The sequence below is a fragment of the Poecilia reticulata genome, chromosome 21 (genome assembly GCF_904066995.2).
Source record: "Poecilia reticulata chromosome 21, P_reticulata-male-v2, whole genome shotgun sequence".
Classification (NCBI taxonomy): Eukaryota; Metazoa; Chordata; class Actinopteri; order Cyprinodontiformes; family Poeciliidae; genus Poecilia; species Poecilia reticulata.
In genome coordinates this window covers 22,997,634-23,011,490 of record NC_088850.1, presented here as the reverse complement: position 1 = coordinate 23,011,490, position 13,857 = coordinate 22,997,634, and the positions used below count along the sequence as shown (strand labels likewise).

The 13,857-nt window shown below is 43.2% G+C and overlaps 1 protein-coding gene across 1 annotated transcript in view; it reads left to right on the top strand.

Annotated features, from left to right (window-relative positions):
• rev3l (REV3 like, DNA directed polymerase zeta catalytic subunit) overlaps positions 1 to 13,857 on the top strand; it is a 62,210-nt gene that overhangs the window by 46,451 nt on the left and 1,902 nt on the right. The window contains exons 18-31 of the mRNA XM_008398541.3: positions 158 to 269; positions 384 to 499; positions 2,668 to 2,786; positions 3,676 to 3,794; positions 3,919 to 4,060; positions 5,096 to 5,340; positions 6,200 to 6,308; positions 6,508 to 6,714; positions 7,548 to 7,657; positions 8,312 to 8,426; positions 8,513 to 8,650; positions 8,865 to 9,055; positions 12,857 to 13,103; positions 13,565 to 13,783. Of these exons, the coding sequence (XP_008396763.2) occupies positions 158 to 269; positions 384 to 499; positions 2,668 to 2,786; positions 3,676 to 3,794; positions 3,919 to 4,060; positions 5,096 to 5,340; positions 6,200 to 6,308; positions 6,508 to 6,714; positions 7,548 to 7,657; positions 8,312 to 8,426; positions 8,513 to 8,650; positions 8,865 to 9,055; positions 12,857 to 13,103; positions 13,565 to 13,783 (2,189 nt within the window). The remainder of the gene's footprint in view (positions 1 to 157; positions 270 to 383; positions 500 to 2,667; positions 2,787 to 3,675; positions 3,795 to 3,918; positions 4,061 to 5,095; positions 5,341 to 6,199; positions 6,309 to 6,507; positions 6,715 to 7,547; positions 7,658 to 8,311; positions 8,427 to 8,512; positions 8,651 to 8,864; positions 9,056 to 12,856; positions 13,104 to 13,564; positions 13,784 to 13,857) is intronic.

Genomic DNA, 13,857 nt, shown 5'->3' with positions numbered 1-13,857 from the left:
TGGTGGTTTTGTTCCTTCAGTCTGTTGATGTGCTGTTTGCTTTGGACCTGGACCACTCTGTTTTGGTCCAGGTCCACTGAGGATTACTGTGTGATCCTCAGTGTTTCAGTCATGTCTGTGAGTCTGGGCTGATGCAGCTGTTGGGATCCGTCTGCAGGTCCCAGATTGACGGCGCCGCTGCTGGTCAGGTCAGGAGTCTCTGGGCTACAAGTTACCTACGCCAGGGAGGAGAAGATGCTGTTTCAGGAGCTCATTGCCATCATGAGAAGGTGTGTGTTCTCTCACTGACTGGGAACGGTTTGTGCTACAGTCCTATCGGAGTGAACCATTCAGGTGGAGGAGGGTTGTTGATCCTGCTTTCAGTCTGCATGCTGTTCCTCCAGGTTTGACCCAGACATCCTGCTGGGATACGAGGTGCAGATGCATTCATGGGGCTACCTTCTACAGCGCGCCGCTGCACTAGGAGTGGACCTCTGCCAGCAGCTGTCACGGATCCCAGGTACCTCCAGGACTCACCTTGGTGGTTCAGGGTCTGGTTTGTTGAAACTGTTACTTTGTTGAGACAGTATGAGACTGTTAAATCTGTTAAATTCAAATTAAAAAATACTTTGTCAATCCCAAAGGGAAATTAAATAAATTAAAAATCAAGCTCTTCTCTCAGTGCTCCGACTGCTAACTAGAAACAACCAATTAGAGCGAGGACGCGGGTCTTAGAGCTGTCAATCACCCTCGCATGTGCCTGCTATGCTACACTCCTCTGCTATGCTACAGCTTCTTCCTGATGACATGCTGTTCTGAATGCTAGGCTAGTTAGCATGGCCACCAATAATGCCACATAAACAGTTTTTTTCCCCATAGCAATAAGTTGTCATCCACCTTTAGCACATTGAACAGCACATGCAAGGTTAATTGACAGCACTAAGCCCCTCCTCCTGGCTCTGATTGGTTGTTTTTGGAGCGGTGCATTTCTTCAGATGACCATAGCAGCTAAGGGAGGAGGATGAGGAGGAGATTGATTTTTTTCACAGATTATCTTTCTCATATTATACTGGCACGACATGGTGACGGTTTTAACAAATATGTCAAACATTTTTTTATAAAAGTTACATACTGCAGCTTTAAATCATAGCATCAATCATTGATGCTGTGATTGTCTCCTCCGATAATAAACACAATGCATTCAGGGGCCTCTTAGTTCCAGAACATAATTTACTAGAACCTTTCCACAGTGGAACCATTTTCATTTCTGGGTGCTGCTGGGTTTGTAAGTTGCGACACTGAGCGTGGTCATTTCTGCTGCAGCAGGTGTTTCTGCTTTGGAAAAGAATTACAGCCACTAAACCTGTTACATTGTTAAATATAAAGGAATACTGCAGTGATATGGAAGAGTCCCCCCTTCTGGATAGAAATTGATCTCAGAATTTTACAGAGCAGTCACAGTTTATTAGAGCTTATAAACTGTGTGATTGTAATTGAGTTAAAAAATTGTGACAACTTATTAAGACATCATGTGTTTGGGAAAGAGGGAGAAAATAAAAAAGCCTTGATCTGCAAAATGAAAATCTTTTTTTTTTTCTGAGCAGTAATGACACTATGCGTGAATATTCTGTCACAGTAATTACAAGTTGTAACATGTAAGAAACTCTAAATACATTTAAAGGTGTAACTGTGACACATTTTAAATATATTGAACTGGTTTCATGTTCCATGTTTGGGCTACTTTGTTTAGAGGAGAGGTTTCTGACCTGTTATAATGTGATTATTTCACCATGGTTACACTGCAGAACAAAATTAAATTCACTTTAAGTCAGGACTTTTTTAACATTTATAGAATCTTTTTTCATCACAAAGACCATTATCCAGACACACTTTAAAACTAAAAGTCATTCACCATGTAACAATCCTGGAAGCTGTTCTCATTTATGTCTTGGAGAGTAAGCTCTGTTAAACTTTCCAATCTAGCCTGTAATAATTGCTAGAACTGGCATTTAGTCTTGCTTACAGTGAAAGCACAAGTCCATCCTTAATTAAAATGATCTCTAATTCCCACTAAAGTTTCATGATGTTAAACACTGCAAACCATATGAGTTGGTGTTTGCAAACAAAGACAGTAATTGCTACTGTTGTATCAGTTAAAGTTGACTGAAAATATGAAACATGGTGGTGTAGATTCAGCAGCTGCTTCCTCCTAACAGAGAAGTTTTAACACATTTTTGATAACTTTTCTGCACTGGGGATCTAGCAGGTTTCAACAACAGGTAGATTTTTGGTTTTTGGTTCCAAAAACCAACATGGATTTCTGGAAAAGATTAACATGCAAGTGTTAATTTGCAGTCGCGGTTTATTTTTATGATTTTGCTCTGCGGAGAATGAGTTTTATGACCGCCTCTCTTTCTAAAAAAATCCTAACATTGATGTTAGGAGGTGTGTGTGTGTGCGTGCGTGCGTGCGTGCGTGCGTGCGTGCGTGCGTGTGAAAGAGAGAGGTTTCTGTTTTGAACATGCTGTGAGTGTTAATGCAGGCTTCCCTAGGACTGAGCGTAGCACATGTGGACAGACGAGCGTCTCCATGGCAGTGGGTTTGTGTGTGTGCTCCAACTGAATGAAGCGCCTTAGGCAACTGCCAGCCTCTCCAATTAGCTTTCTGTCTGGCTTTGCGTGTCTTCAGGTGACTCCAAAGAGAACCGCTTTGCCGCAGAGAGGGACGAGTACGGCGCCGACACCATGACTGAGATCAACATCATCGGCCGCGTCACCCTCAACCTGTGGAGGGTGATGAAGAGCGAGGCAGGTTCCTCTCCCAGCTTTCTCTCTTCAGGCTGTGGTGACCTTCAGTCTGCTGTTTCTATTTAAAAAAATCATTTATTGCCACAAAAAATGTTTTGACAAACTTTTGCTCTCTGCATCAGTATCTGGCATTATCTTAAAAAGATGGTCTCAATGTCACGTTAACTCTAACCTCAACTCCCTGGATACTACTGGGGTTTGTTATAGGCCTACACAAATTAGTGCACAATTGCAAAATAGAAAAAAAAATATTTATCATTTTTTTTCTTTTCTGTCAAATAAAGGATGTTTTTAGCCACATTTCTCCAATAGATTTATCTTTGCAGAAAAGCTCAGTCAGATTGAAGAGAATCTCTATAAGCAAAAAAAATTCAATCCTTGCTGCTATTTCTCAATTGAAATTATGCCTTGACTTTGACTGGGACATTCTAAGACACAAATGTTCTTAGCTGTATGTTTGGAGTCTTTTTCAGATAATTCTGTTCTACCCAGAACTCCTCAAGTGGCCCAGTTTTAACTTCACCTGGTTCAAATTCTGTAAAACAAAATCTCCTATTGGACACCTGTTGCTCTCCAATTCTTAACTGGTTTTAATCTATACTGTACTGCAATACTGTACAGCTCACTGTACTGCTGATGTTTTTAACTCCTTTGTTGCTTTCAGTAAAAGAATGTTGTTATTGCATTTTAGGGAATAACATGTTTGTTGTGAATTATTTGTTGTTTTGGATTTTCCAAGTGTATTTTTAATATTGTATAAAAAAGTAGTTAATTGAAAAATCTCCAGGATGTACCATTGTTTTCCGATTAATAATCAGAATAATTGATGAATGATGACCTAATGCCTTGCTCCTGCCCAGGTCTTATTATGATCTTCTCGGCTCTGCAGGTGACGCTGAACAACTACAGCTTTGAGAACGTGGCTTTCCATGTGCTCCATCAGCGCTTCCCCCTCTACAGCCCCCGCACACTGTCCGACTGGTTTGACCACATCACACACTTGCACAGGTCAAGCACAGTCACACACTCCATGTTCTGTTATCCAACGCTGGGTGGACAGAAGCAGTGAAGGTTTGACCCGACCTGTTCTGTAGTAAAGCACGCTGTGTCTTTGATCTGCATGTTGCTGCAGGTGGAAGATGGTGGATCATTATGTGAGTCGTTTACACGGCACCATGCAGCTGCTGCAGCAGCAGGACATCATTGGCAGAACCAGCGAGCTGGCCCGGCTCTTTGGAATCCAGTTCCTCCATGTTTTGACTCGAGGATCCCAGGTACACGCACGCACATATACATACTGTTAATAGTGTCCTGAAACACACTGCATCTCTGTGCTGCAGCGTTTCTCGCTGAGGTAACTGTTGGGGATTTTTCACTTTCCAACCAATAGCAGGTATTTACAAGGCTGTTAAACACTTAACATAGCTTTTTAATGCTGTTTTGTAAATGCAGCTGCACTCAGAAAGCAGTATGTTTACATTCTGTAAGCTATTCAGCTGTATTTATTCCATTTTACACTAAAGGAAGAAATTTGGTGAGGTTTTTTTTTTTGTAGAAATGCAGCGATCAGAGCTGAATGGCAGTTTACTTTGATCTGAAAGTCTGATTGTCTTGAAGCACTTTTCTGTTTTTGCAGTAATGAGTGTTCATTAATTATTAATATGATTATTAAAACAGGGTTGTAGTATATATGAAACAAAAACTTGGAATTGACATTTTAAATCGTTTATCTCGACACCCACTGTGTAAAATACACAGCTTTAGTTTTTGCTTCCTCTGACTTCCTTTGTCAGCACCGTACAGATTCTGAAATTGGATCCACATTCAGTTGCTACTGAAGTTCAGTAGCAACTTCTACATTGAAGAGTGTTTGTGTGATCCCTTGATAACTTGCAACTATTGCCAAAAAATCCTGTTTTCTTCACCTCCTGAACAACCAATCACCAGTCAGGCCATAAAATAGGCTCATGACAGTTACCAGTCAGTTATAAACAGGGTAATGTTAGTGTCCACTTTAAGTGGATAGAGCATAAAGTTTAAACCGGTCATTCAGATTTTTTTTAAATGCAAATGTTAAAATATTGTAGTTTTTCTTGTTTCTTCATATATTGATGTCAAATCTGGTGCGCAAATCAAACTGATCAGTTTAGTAAGTTTTTGTCCTACAATTCTCAGGATCTTCACTCAATGCTATTACTATATATTTACTTAGTGAAAATGATCCAATCTTGTCTTGACTTGCTCTAACTGTTAACTTACGAAGCTCATAAACATTTTGCCTGCAGTCATCAGTCTCCTCCTTCCCTCAGTACCGTGTTGAGTCCATGATGCTACGTGTGGCCAAGCCCCTGAACTACATCCCGGTGACACCCAGCGTGCAGCAGCGAGCCCAGCAGAGGGCGCCGCAGTGCATTCCCTTGGTGATGGAGCCCGAGTCCCGATTCTACAGCAACTCTGTGGTGGTGCTGGATTTCCAGTCGCTGTACCCCTCCATCGTCATCGCATACAACTACTGCTTCTCCACATGCCTCGGCCATGTGGACGGCCTGGGAACGTAAGGACACGGCACGACACACACACACACACACGCACACACACCCCCACACACCTGCACCAACCGAGAACCCGCCTTGTTTCGTTCCCTCATTAGTTTGAATTGAACAGACATACTAAAAGCTTAGAGCAGCTTACACACACACACACACACACACACACACACACACACACACACTTACTATTTATTTGAGCTTTTCTGCTGGGTTAATGTTGTTGCATGGCAACAGCAGAGTGGTGAACACTTCTTTTCAACATGAATATGTTTGCAACTGCAGGGGAATAATAATAAAGTAGTGTCTGGCAGTGTTTCTACTCCACAGTCAGAGGAAGACATGGAAATCTTCAAGATTGAGGAGTTTTAAAAGTTTTCTGTTTGTATAGTCTAGTTTAGCTTATAAATTCTTTTTGATCTCTTTATATAAATTAAATAACTGCACTGTTTAATTTGCAGGAGAACAGATGGCTGCCATGGCGACTGTATTTCCTAGCAAACTAATACCAGTCAGTGATTTTGAGGCTTATTATTTTCAAAATCCAGTTCTATAAATGTCTGTTCTGTAAGTTCTTTTTATAGCTTTTATTTTAGAATATTTTGAAATTTTAAAATTTTAATATTTTAAGTATTTTAGTATTTCATTTTGGAGATAATCACAGATAGCACTTGCTGCTAACAGCAGTGTGTGTGTGCACTCCATATAGAGTGTGTACCTGTTTACTATGAGACTTCCTAAATCACAAAGCAGAGTAAGTTTACTGTAATGTGTTCAGTCTTCTTACTAAAGACTTTGAACTAGATTACAGAGCTAATCAGTTGAGCTTCATGGTAATGAACATCGTTGCCTTGTTCTCCTTTTTAGGCCAGATGAATTTAAGTTTGGCTGCACCTCCCTGCGGGTTCCTCCTGACCTCCTCCACCAGCTCCGTAATGACATCACCGTGTCCCCGAGCGGTATCGCCTTTGTAAAGGTTCGGCTCCCTCTGAAACTCCGACACCTTCCAGAAACGCTACCTCAGCTGTTTTCAGAACGGTCTCCATAAGTTTGTCTGGAAAAAATAATTTTTTCGGACTGAAGTTGTAGGCGTGTGTGTGTGTGTGTGTGTGTGTGCGTGTGTGTGTGTGTGTGCGTGTGCGTGTGCGCGTGTGTGTGTGCATGTGTGTGTTCAGTCGTCGGTGCGTAAAGGCGTCCTGCCTAGCATGCTGGAGGAGATCCTGAGCACCAGGATCATGGTGAAGCAGTCCATGAAGAGCTACAGGCAGGACAAGGCCCTGATGAGGCTGCTGGACGCCCGGCAGCTTGGACTCAAGCTCATCGCTAACGTCACCTTTGGCTACACATCAGCAAACTATTCAGGACGCATGCCCAGCGTGGAGGTGAGGCCATCAGCATCCATACTGTTCACTGAACACCCCAATGCTCACCTCATAGGAAGATTATGTATTTCTATCTTACATGTAGAATCCTGTGAACGTATGAAGCTTCAGCTTCACAATGTTTTCCTGGTACAACCACAAACTTTATATTTAGATTTTATTAGACAGACCAACACAAAATAGGGTGTATTTCTGCTCTGGAGGGAAAAGGCTATGTGGTTTTCTGACATTTTAGCAAATAAAAATCTGATTCTCCTCAATAAAATCAAGCGTATTCAAGGATTACTTGTGTGTAATTTGATGTCAGTCTTAATGAGAACATCAGTGAACAACTGCCATCATGAAGACCAGCAGATGGGTCAGGGAGGAAGCTGAGGAGAGCAGGGTTCACTTTTATAACAACATCCCAAACATTGAACATCTCACAGACCAATCCATCATCTGAACACGGACTTCTACCTAAGCTGACAGGCTGGGCAAGGACAGCATTAATCCTCCTTGGTAACCCTGGAGGAGCTGCACAGATCTGTTCCTCAGGAGGGAGAACCTGTTGACTGGGCAGCTGTTAGAAAATCTGTTAGACTGCAGAGAACCTGAGCTGAGTTCACCTCCTGCAGGATGACAGCTCTAAACATGGAGGACTTTGTTTGAAAGTATGGTCTAGTCAAAGTCCACACTTAAAGCCAAATGATAATTGGTGGCAATGGTTGATAACTGATGTTCACAGAATACTGTGAACTTCCAGTCTAACTGAGCTTGAGATTTTCTCAAAGAAGGTGAAATATCTCAAATGTGTATCAGACAGGTTTCATGGAGGTGTGGTTTTTCTGCAGGTGGGAGACAGCATTGTCCACAAAGCCAGGGAGACCCTGGAGAGAGCCATCAAGCTGGTCAACGACACCAAGAAGTGGGGAGCCCGAGTCGTGTATGGAGACACAGACAGGTATGATTTCTCACCGTGAGTACATGTAGCCCCACCTGCAGGTCATACATCTCACACACACTCCTGATATCGACTGACTGCCCCTCACCACAGGGCCGTGGTGAGTGAGGGGAATGAAAACATGAGTTCTGGATGCACCTCAGATCCATCATGGAGTCAGTGTAGCCCACCACGGCCTCACACTGTCCGGAAAAACAGCAGGGAAGGTTGATGAGACGAGACATTTAACTAACTGACCCCGCCTTCAGGCAGAGCTGTTTTACTCTGGAAAGAGAGGAGGAGGAGAAGATTGAAAGATGATTGGTGGAGATCTCAGACTGTACGATTTTTGTTTCTTCTTCAGAGTTCCTCACTGTTTAAAGTATCTCTTTATGCTCCATCAACCGTGTTATTTTTACTTTCGTAGTTTTTGTAAGTATTACAATAAAAAGACTACTTTGCAGGTATTTTAATGAGTTTAAAGTGTAAACCTGTGACAACACAGTTAGAAACGTCTTCTTCCTGAAACGATTTAGCCCGTCTACCAGCACTGCAGAATTTCACTCATTAGGTCTTTGTTAAATGAACTTGGATTGAGAAAAATGAGAAAGTGGAGCTGCCTGCAGGTTCCCAGTGACCATACTGTGAATGTTTGTCTCTGTCACGTGTCGGCAGCATGTTTGTTCTGCTGAAAGGAGCCACCAAAGAGCAGGCCTTCAAGATCGGCCATGAGATTGCAGAGGCCGTGACCGCGACCAACCCCAAACCTGTCAAGCTCAAGTTTGAGAAGGTAAACTGGAGCTGCTTCAGAAACACGCAGACTCCGGCAGCAGCTAGTATGTCTGACGGGAACCTCACTGTGTTTCTGTGCTCCAGGTGTATTTGCCCTGCGTGCTGCAGACAAAGAAGCGCTACGTGGGCTACATGTACGAGAGCCTGGACCAAAAAGAGCCTGTGTTTGATGCCAAAGGAATAGAAACGGTGCGTCGCGACGGATGCCCCGCTGTTTCCAAGGTAACAGGAAAACCACTGTCCCCTTGCTGTCACAGTTCTTTGCACCAATCATAGCCGTGCCAGAGTCGTTCCTGCACTGGTTTCGCCTGATCTGTCTGCATGAGTCACTCAGGGGAATGTGGCAGCAGTAATGTGTCGCTTCTTTTGATGACCTGAAGACAACACACTACTGCTTCTTTACAGTATTGTATTCATATCTGCTCCTTTGTCCCAGATTCTGGAGCGTTCCATTAAGCTGCTGTTTGAGACACGGGACATCAGTCAGGTGAAGCAGTTTGTCCAACGTCAGTGTGTGAAGGTTCTGGACGGCCGGGCTAGCATGCAGGACCTGACCTTTGCCAAGGAGTACCGAGGCAGTGGCTCATACCGCCCTGGAGCCTGCGTGCCTGCCCTGGAACTCACCAGGTGTGTTTGTGTGAAACACTTAAAAACAAAACACTCATTTACACACACACACACGCTCACACACACACACACACACATTTGTGCTTTTGGGACTTATTGGGAATTATGACTTTTAGAGTGTTTATAGGGACGTATCTTTACCTTAATTTGGTGAACACAAGAAGTGTCAAAACAAAGTTTTACACATACATTGGTATTTTTTAACGATATTAAACTTTGACTTGATATACATTCAGTTAGGCATAGATAGCTTACTCCTGTAAGCTAAGTGGTCGGGACTTACTCCTGTAAACTAACTATGCCTAACTCAGGGGTGTCCAAACTTTTTGCAAAGGGGGCTGATTTGGTGTGTTAAAAATGTAGGGGGGCCAACCTTAGTGGACGTTCTTTACATAGAACAGCAATATATTTAAACAAATTTCAGCAAGCCATTCTGTGTTTCACATTTACTTTTTTATTTTAATTTCAGCGATCTTAAGCATGTCTTTTGGTTCATTTGAAACATGCATATCATATGCAATTGAATAATCACTTTTTTAACACTTCTTTCTAACGGTTAAACAGAAGTAATTGTACTCTTGAGTGCAAATTATATTTGAAACATAAAAATATATCTCACCATGGCAGTTCAATATTTATAGAATCTTTAAATAAAATAACAGAAATGAGCAGGTAATGGTCCTATCAACAAGTGCAGGGTTCATTTGACATTAGTAACTAAATGTTGATTAAATTTTTAAAAGTTTATTATTCTGGAGTGAAAACTGAAAACTTGTCTGAATTTATGACTGATTTTGAACTTAAAAAACAAAAACCGCCTCGTTTGCGCACTGACATTTCTCTGTGGGAATCTGGTCATGATTTCTTACAGCGCTGAAAAGTGTGCAGTATTGGGTTGGGTCGGCGACAGGTGTCTTTCAAACAGTTGCAGCTTGGTTCCAAAGGCTTTGATGTGTGAATATAGTTGGCTTATGACTGCGTCTGATCCTTGGAGACTGGTGTTCAGGACATTAAGGTGCTTTGTAACATCAACTAGAAACCCCAAATCAGCCAGCCACATAGGGTTACTTAGTTCTCGCATAGGTTGTCCTTTTTCAGCCAAAAACTCAACGATTTCTTGCCTGAGAGAGTAGAAGCGTGACAATGCAGAACCCCGACTGAGCCATCTCACGTCAGTGAGATAGACAACATCTCCATATTCCGCATGAATCTCGCTTAGAAACTGTTGGAACTGACGGTGGCATAGCGCTCTGGAGCGGATATAGTTAATATCCTCTCACCGGTTCCATAACATGTTCGTATTGGAGATGTTTAGCACACAGAACTTGCTGACAATGGAGTTTTAGAGCTTTACCCCCTTTTTCACTTACTTTGTTACTTATTAGTGTTGCTAATCAACTTCATTCGCCAGTCTTGGATGGTGCGCCGTCTGTAATAATCCCAGAAATTTTATTCCACGGGAGTTTCGTGTCATCCACGGCAGCACAAACAGAAGAGAATAAATCTGTTCCTCTCGTTTGGTTTTTCAGGCTCTTGAGGTCAAGTAGCTCTTCGGTAACGTTCATTTTGTTGTCCACTCCTCTCAAAAAAATAAGTAACTGAGCAGTGTCAGAGGCGTCTGTGCTTTCGTCGCAAGCTAGCAAAAAAAAAAGTTAAACTCCTTTCCTCTGACTCCCAATGGACCTTACCACAGGGGCCGCGTTTCATTGGCTAATGCCCATTTTACGTCATAGCGCAGCTACCACGTGCATGACCATCTCACAAACGCAAGCTACAGTAGTAAACACATGCTAATGTACATTGTGGACTAGCAGACCGGCAGAAAGTTTTTGTGTCAGGACTCGAAAAAGAATGGTTCTCCACTGTCAGTGGGGTATCTGCACAGGCGATGTCAGGTATCCTGATCGTGTTTGTGGAACTAAAATTCACAGATTTCCAAAATCTGAAACTGAATGCCTTGCTTGGATCAAAGCTTGTGCACGACGGCATTTGCAGCTCAACCCTCATAGGATCAATAAGAACAATAAGAGCTGGTGTAAGTATTATTGCTTTGCTTTCTTTGTGTTTAGTGAATGAAAAAAAGAAAGTCAATAATAAACACATCCATTATGAAAACCTTTTAGCCAAGTACAGCATAATGGCAGTACCGATACAACTTCTCCACCTTGAAGCCTGTCTGTTACAGTCTTACGTTAGCTGAACAGATCAATATGCAATGTGTACCGTATCTGACATACATTAAAGATTTTATTTTACCTGAAAAGGCTTTTTACTAAACTGTAATTGTGTTAGCCACGCTAATCGTGTTAGCCTCCGAGTACTGTGTATCAGGCCTAGGCACATACAAACATTTGTCAACAGAAATCACCCTCAAAACCATGAATGCCCGACTTACCCAGCCTTGCAAGAACAATAGGCGTCAGTGATCTTGTCCACAGCTATATCTATGCTGAGGGTTTGAGGATCTGCTGTGTTCCTCATCGACCGGTAGCATTTAGCTGTGACGCACACAATCTTGGAGGCATCGCGTGGCTCAAAAACCTTGATGATGTTCAAAAAAGATGACATGAACTTGTTGGTTCCCCTGTCCATTGTCGTGGCTGATATTTTTTGAAAATCCGGCAGAAATGCTACACTAATCGACTCAGAAATACTCTGCAGTCAGTCGAAATGAAATTACACAATTACACATTCAGTCACGTGAGACTTTCGAGGGGCGTTTCTGGACGGAGCTTGGTAAGGTCCATTGTCTTGATGTCTGATGACACGTCTTCAACCCTGGGTGCCACAGTGTTACATGCCAAGCAGACTTTGGCAAACTCTTGCTGCTTCTCAGGACAGAGTTTCTTCACCATAGTCATCACGCAGTCTTTGATAAATACACCCTCGGTGAAAGGTTTGCAATGCTTTGCTATCAGCGCGGCTACCTCATAACTAGCCTTTGTAGCTTCTCATTTGACTCTCGGGCTCTTGCAAAATATTGCTGCTGTGAGATTAAACTAGCTTCAAGTTGCTTCCGTTTTCTAGCTGCACTCCTTCCCTGTGATCTTGTCGTATATGTCAGCATGTCTCGTTTGGTAATGTCGCTTCACATTGAACTCTTTAAAAACAGCCACAGTCTCTTTACAAATGAGGCAGACACAGTTGTTGCGTATTTCAGTGAAGAAATAGTCTAATTTCCACCCATCCTTGAACCGTCGGCCCTCGCAGTCAACTTTCCTTTTTTTTGGTTGATAGTCGCCATTTTAGAAAATTGAGGTGAAAGAGTCACACGGGCTGCTGCCCTCTAGTGGGTAATTGAGGAACAGCATTTAGTGTGTAAGCTACGCCATATGCAGGTAACAGTACTGCTGCCCGATATATTAATTCTGCGTGCGGGCCAGACGTTATTAATTTTATGACAGAGGCTGCGGGCCGGATGAAATTTGACCACGGGCCGCAGGCATGTCCAAAGTCCCCGGGCCAGACTTTGGACATGCCTGCCCTAACTGAACGATGCACACTGAAATCCCAGCTGGTTGTACAGAAATGAGCAGCATGAACCTGCTTATTCTTTTTTTTTTTCCCCACAGTGCTTACTGTCTTCCTGCAGCAGCCTGGTTTATAGTTACTTGCATCTGTTGCTAGGCAACCCAGCTCTTATTGGGGTGGGAGGAAAGAAAAAGAATTTGGTGTCAGATGGTAGAAAATATGCCATTCCTAAAGACTAGGAGAGTTCATTTAGTTTCTAAGTGCAGTGAGGCAGCAGAGTCACAGCAGACGGCCCAACCCATCAGGTTCTGGTGTTCTGTGGGTTCTCAGGCGGATGATGGCGTACGACCGGCGCCTAGAGCCTCGCGTGGGCGAGAGAGTCCCCTATGTGATCGTGTATGGGATGCCCGGCGTGCCCCTCATCCAGCTAGTGCGCCGGCCCATGGAGGTGCTGCTGGACCCCAGCCTGCGCATCAACACCACCTACTACATCACCAAACAGATCCTGCCGCCACTGGGCCGCTTGTTCCAGCTCATCGGAGTGGACGTGTTCGGATGGTACCAGGAGCTCCCCAGAGTGAGTGGTCGGGACTCATTTTACAGTTTTAACTCGCATGGAAACTTCCACAATAAGAAGAGAACCTTATTGAAAGAAAAGGTTCTCATCTTATTGTGAAAAAAACCTTAAATAAAACCCAGCCACCATTGTTGTTTTTAACTTTTATATTCTGTATATATACAGAATATAAAAGTTTTATATTTTATATATACCTTTTCTGGTTCCTCTTGAGAATCAGGTTCATTAATAAAATGCTGTTTGAAGTCGGTGTTTTTTGACAGAGCACTGCTGCCATCTGCTGGTCAACATCCAGACTGACCAGAGAGAGCAATCTTGGTTTTGTAGGGAAAGATTTTGCCCAGTGTTACTGGGATGAAGCTCAGTCCAGTTGGCTGTGTCAAACTTGAAGCTGTTGGAAGTTAAAAGCAGAGGATGTTCAGTGTTGTTTAGAGCTGTTTCTGTCTGTCGTCCCTCATCAGATCCAGAAAGCGTCCTGCTCCTCTGTGGTGGTGGGCGAGGAGCCCGCTGGGAGGAAGGGAACCATTTCTCAGTATTTCACCACGCTTCACTGCCCTGTGTGTGACGAGCTGACCCAGCTAGGGGTGTGCGCACGGTGCAGAGCCGACCCCCAGCGGGTGGCTGTGACCCTGTACCAGGACATGAGGCAGTGGGAGAGCCAGCAGGAGCAGCTGCTCAAGGTGAGTCCACCTTTAGGATATGTCTGCTATTTATGCACCCGGGTCTGCTGGAAGTACAAAGATACTAACATGAA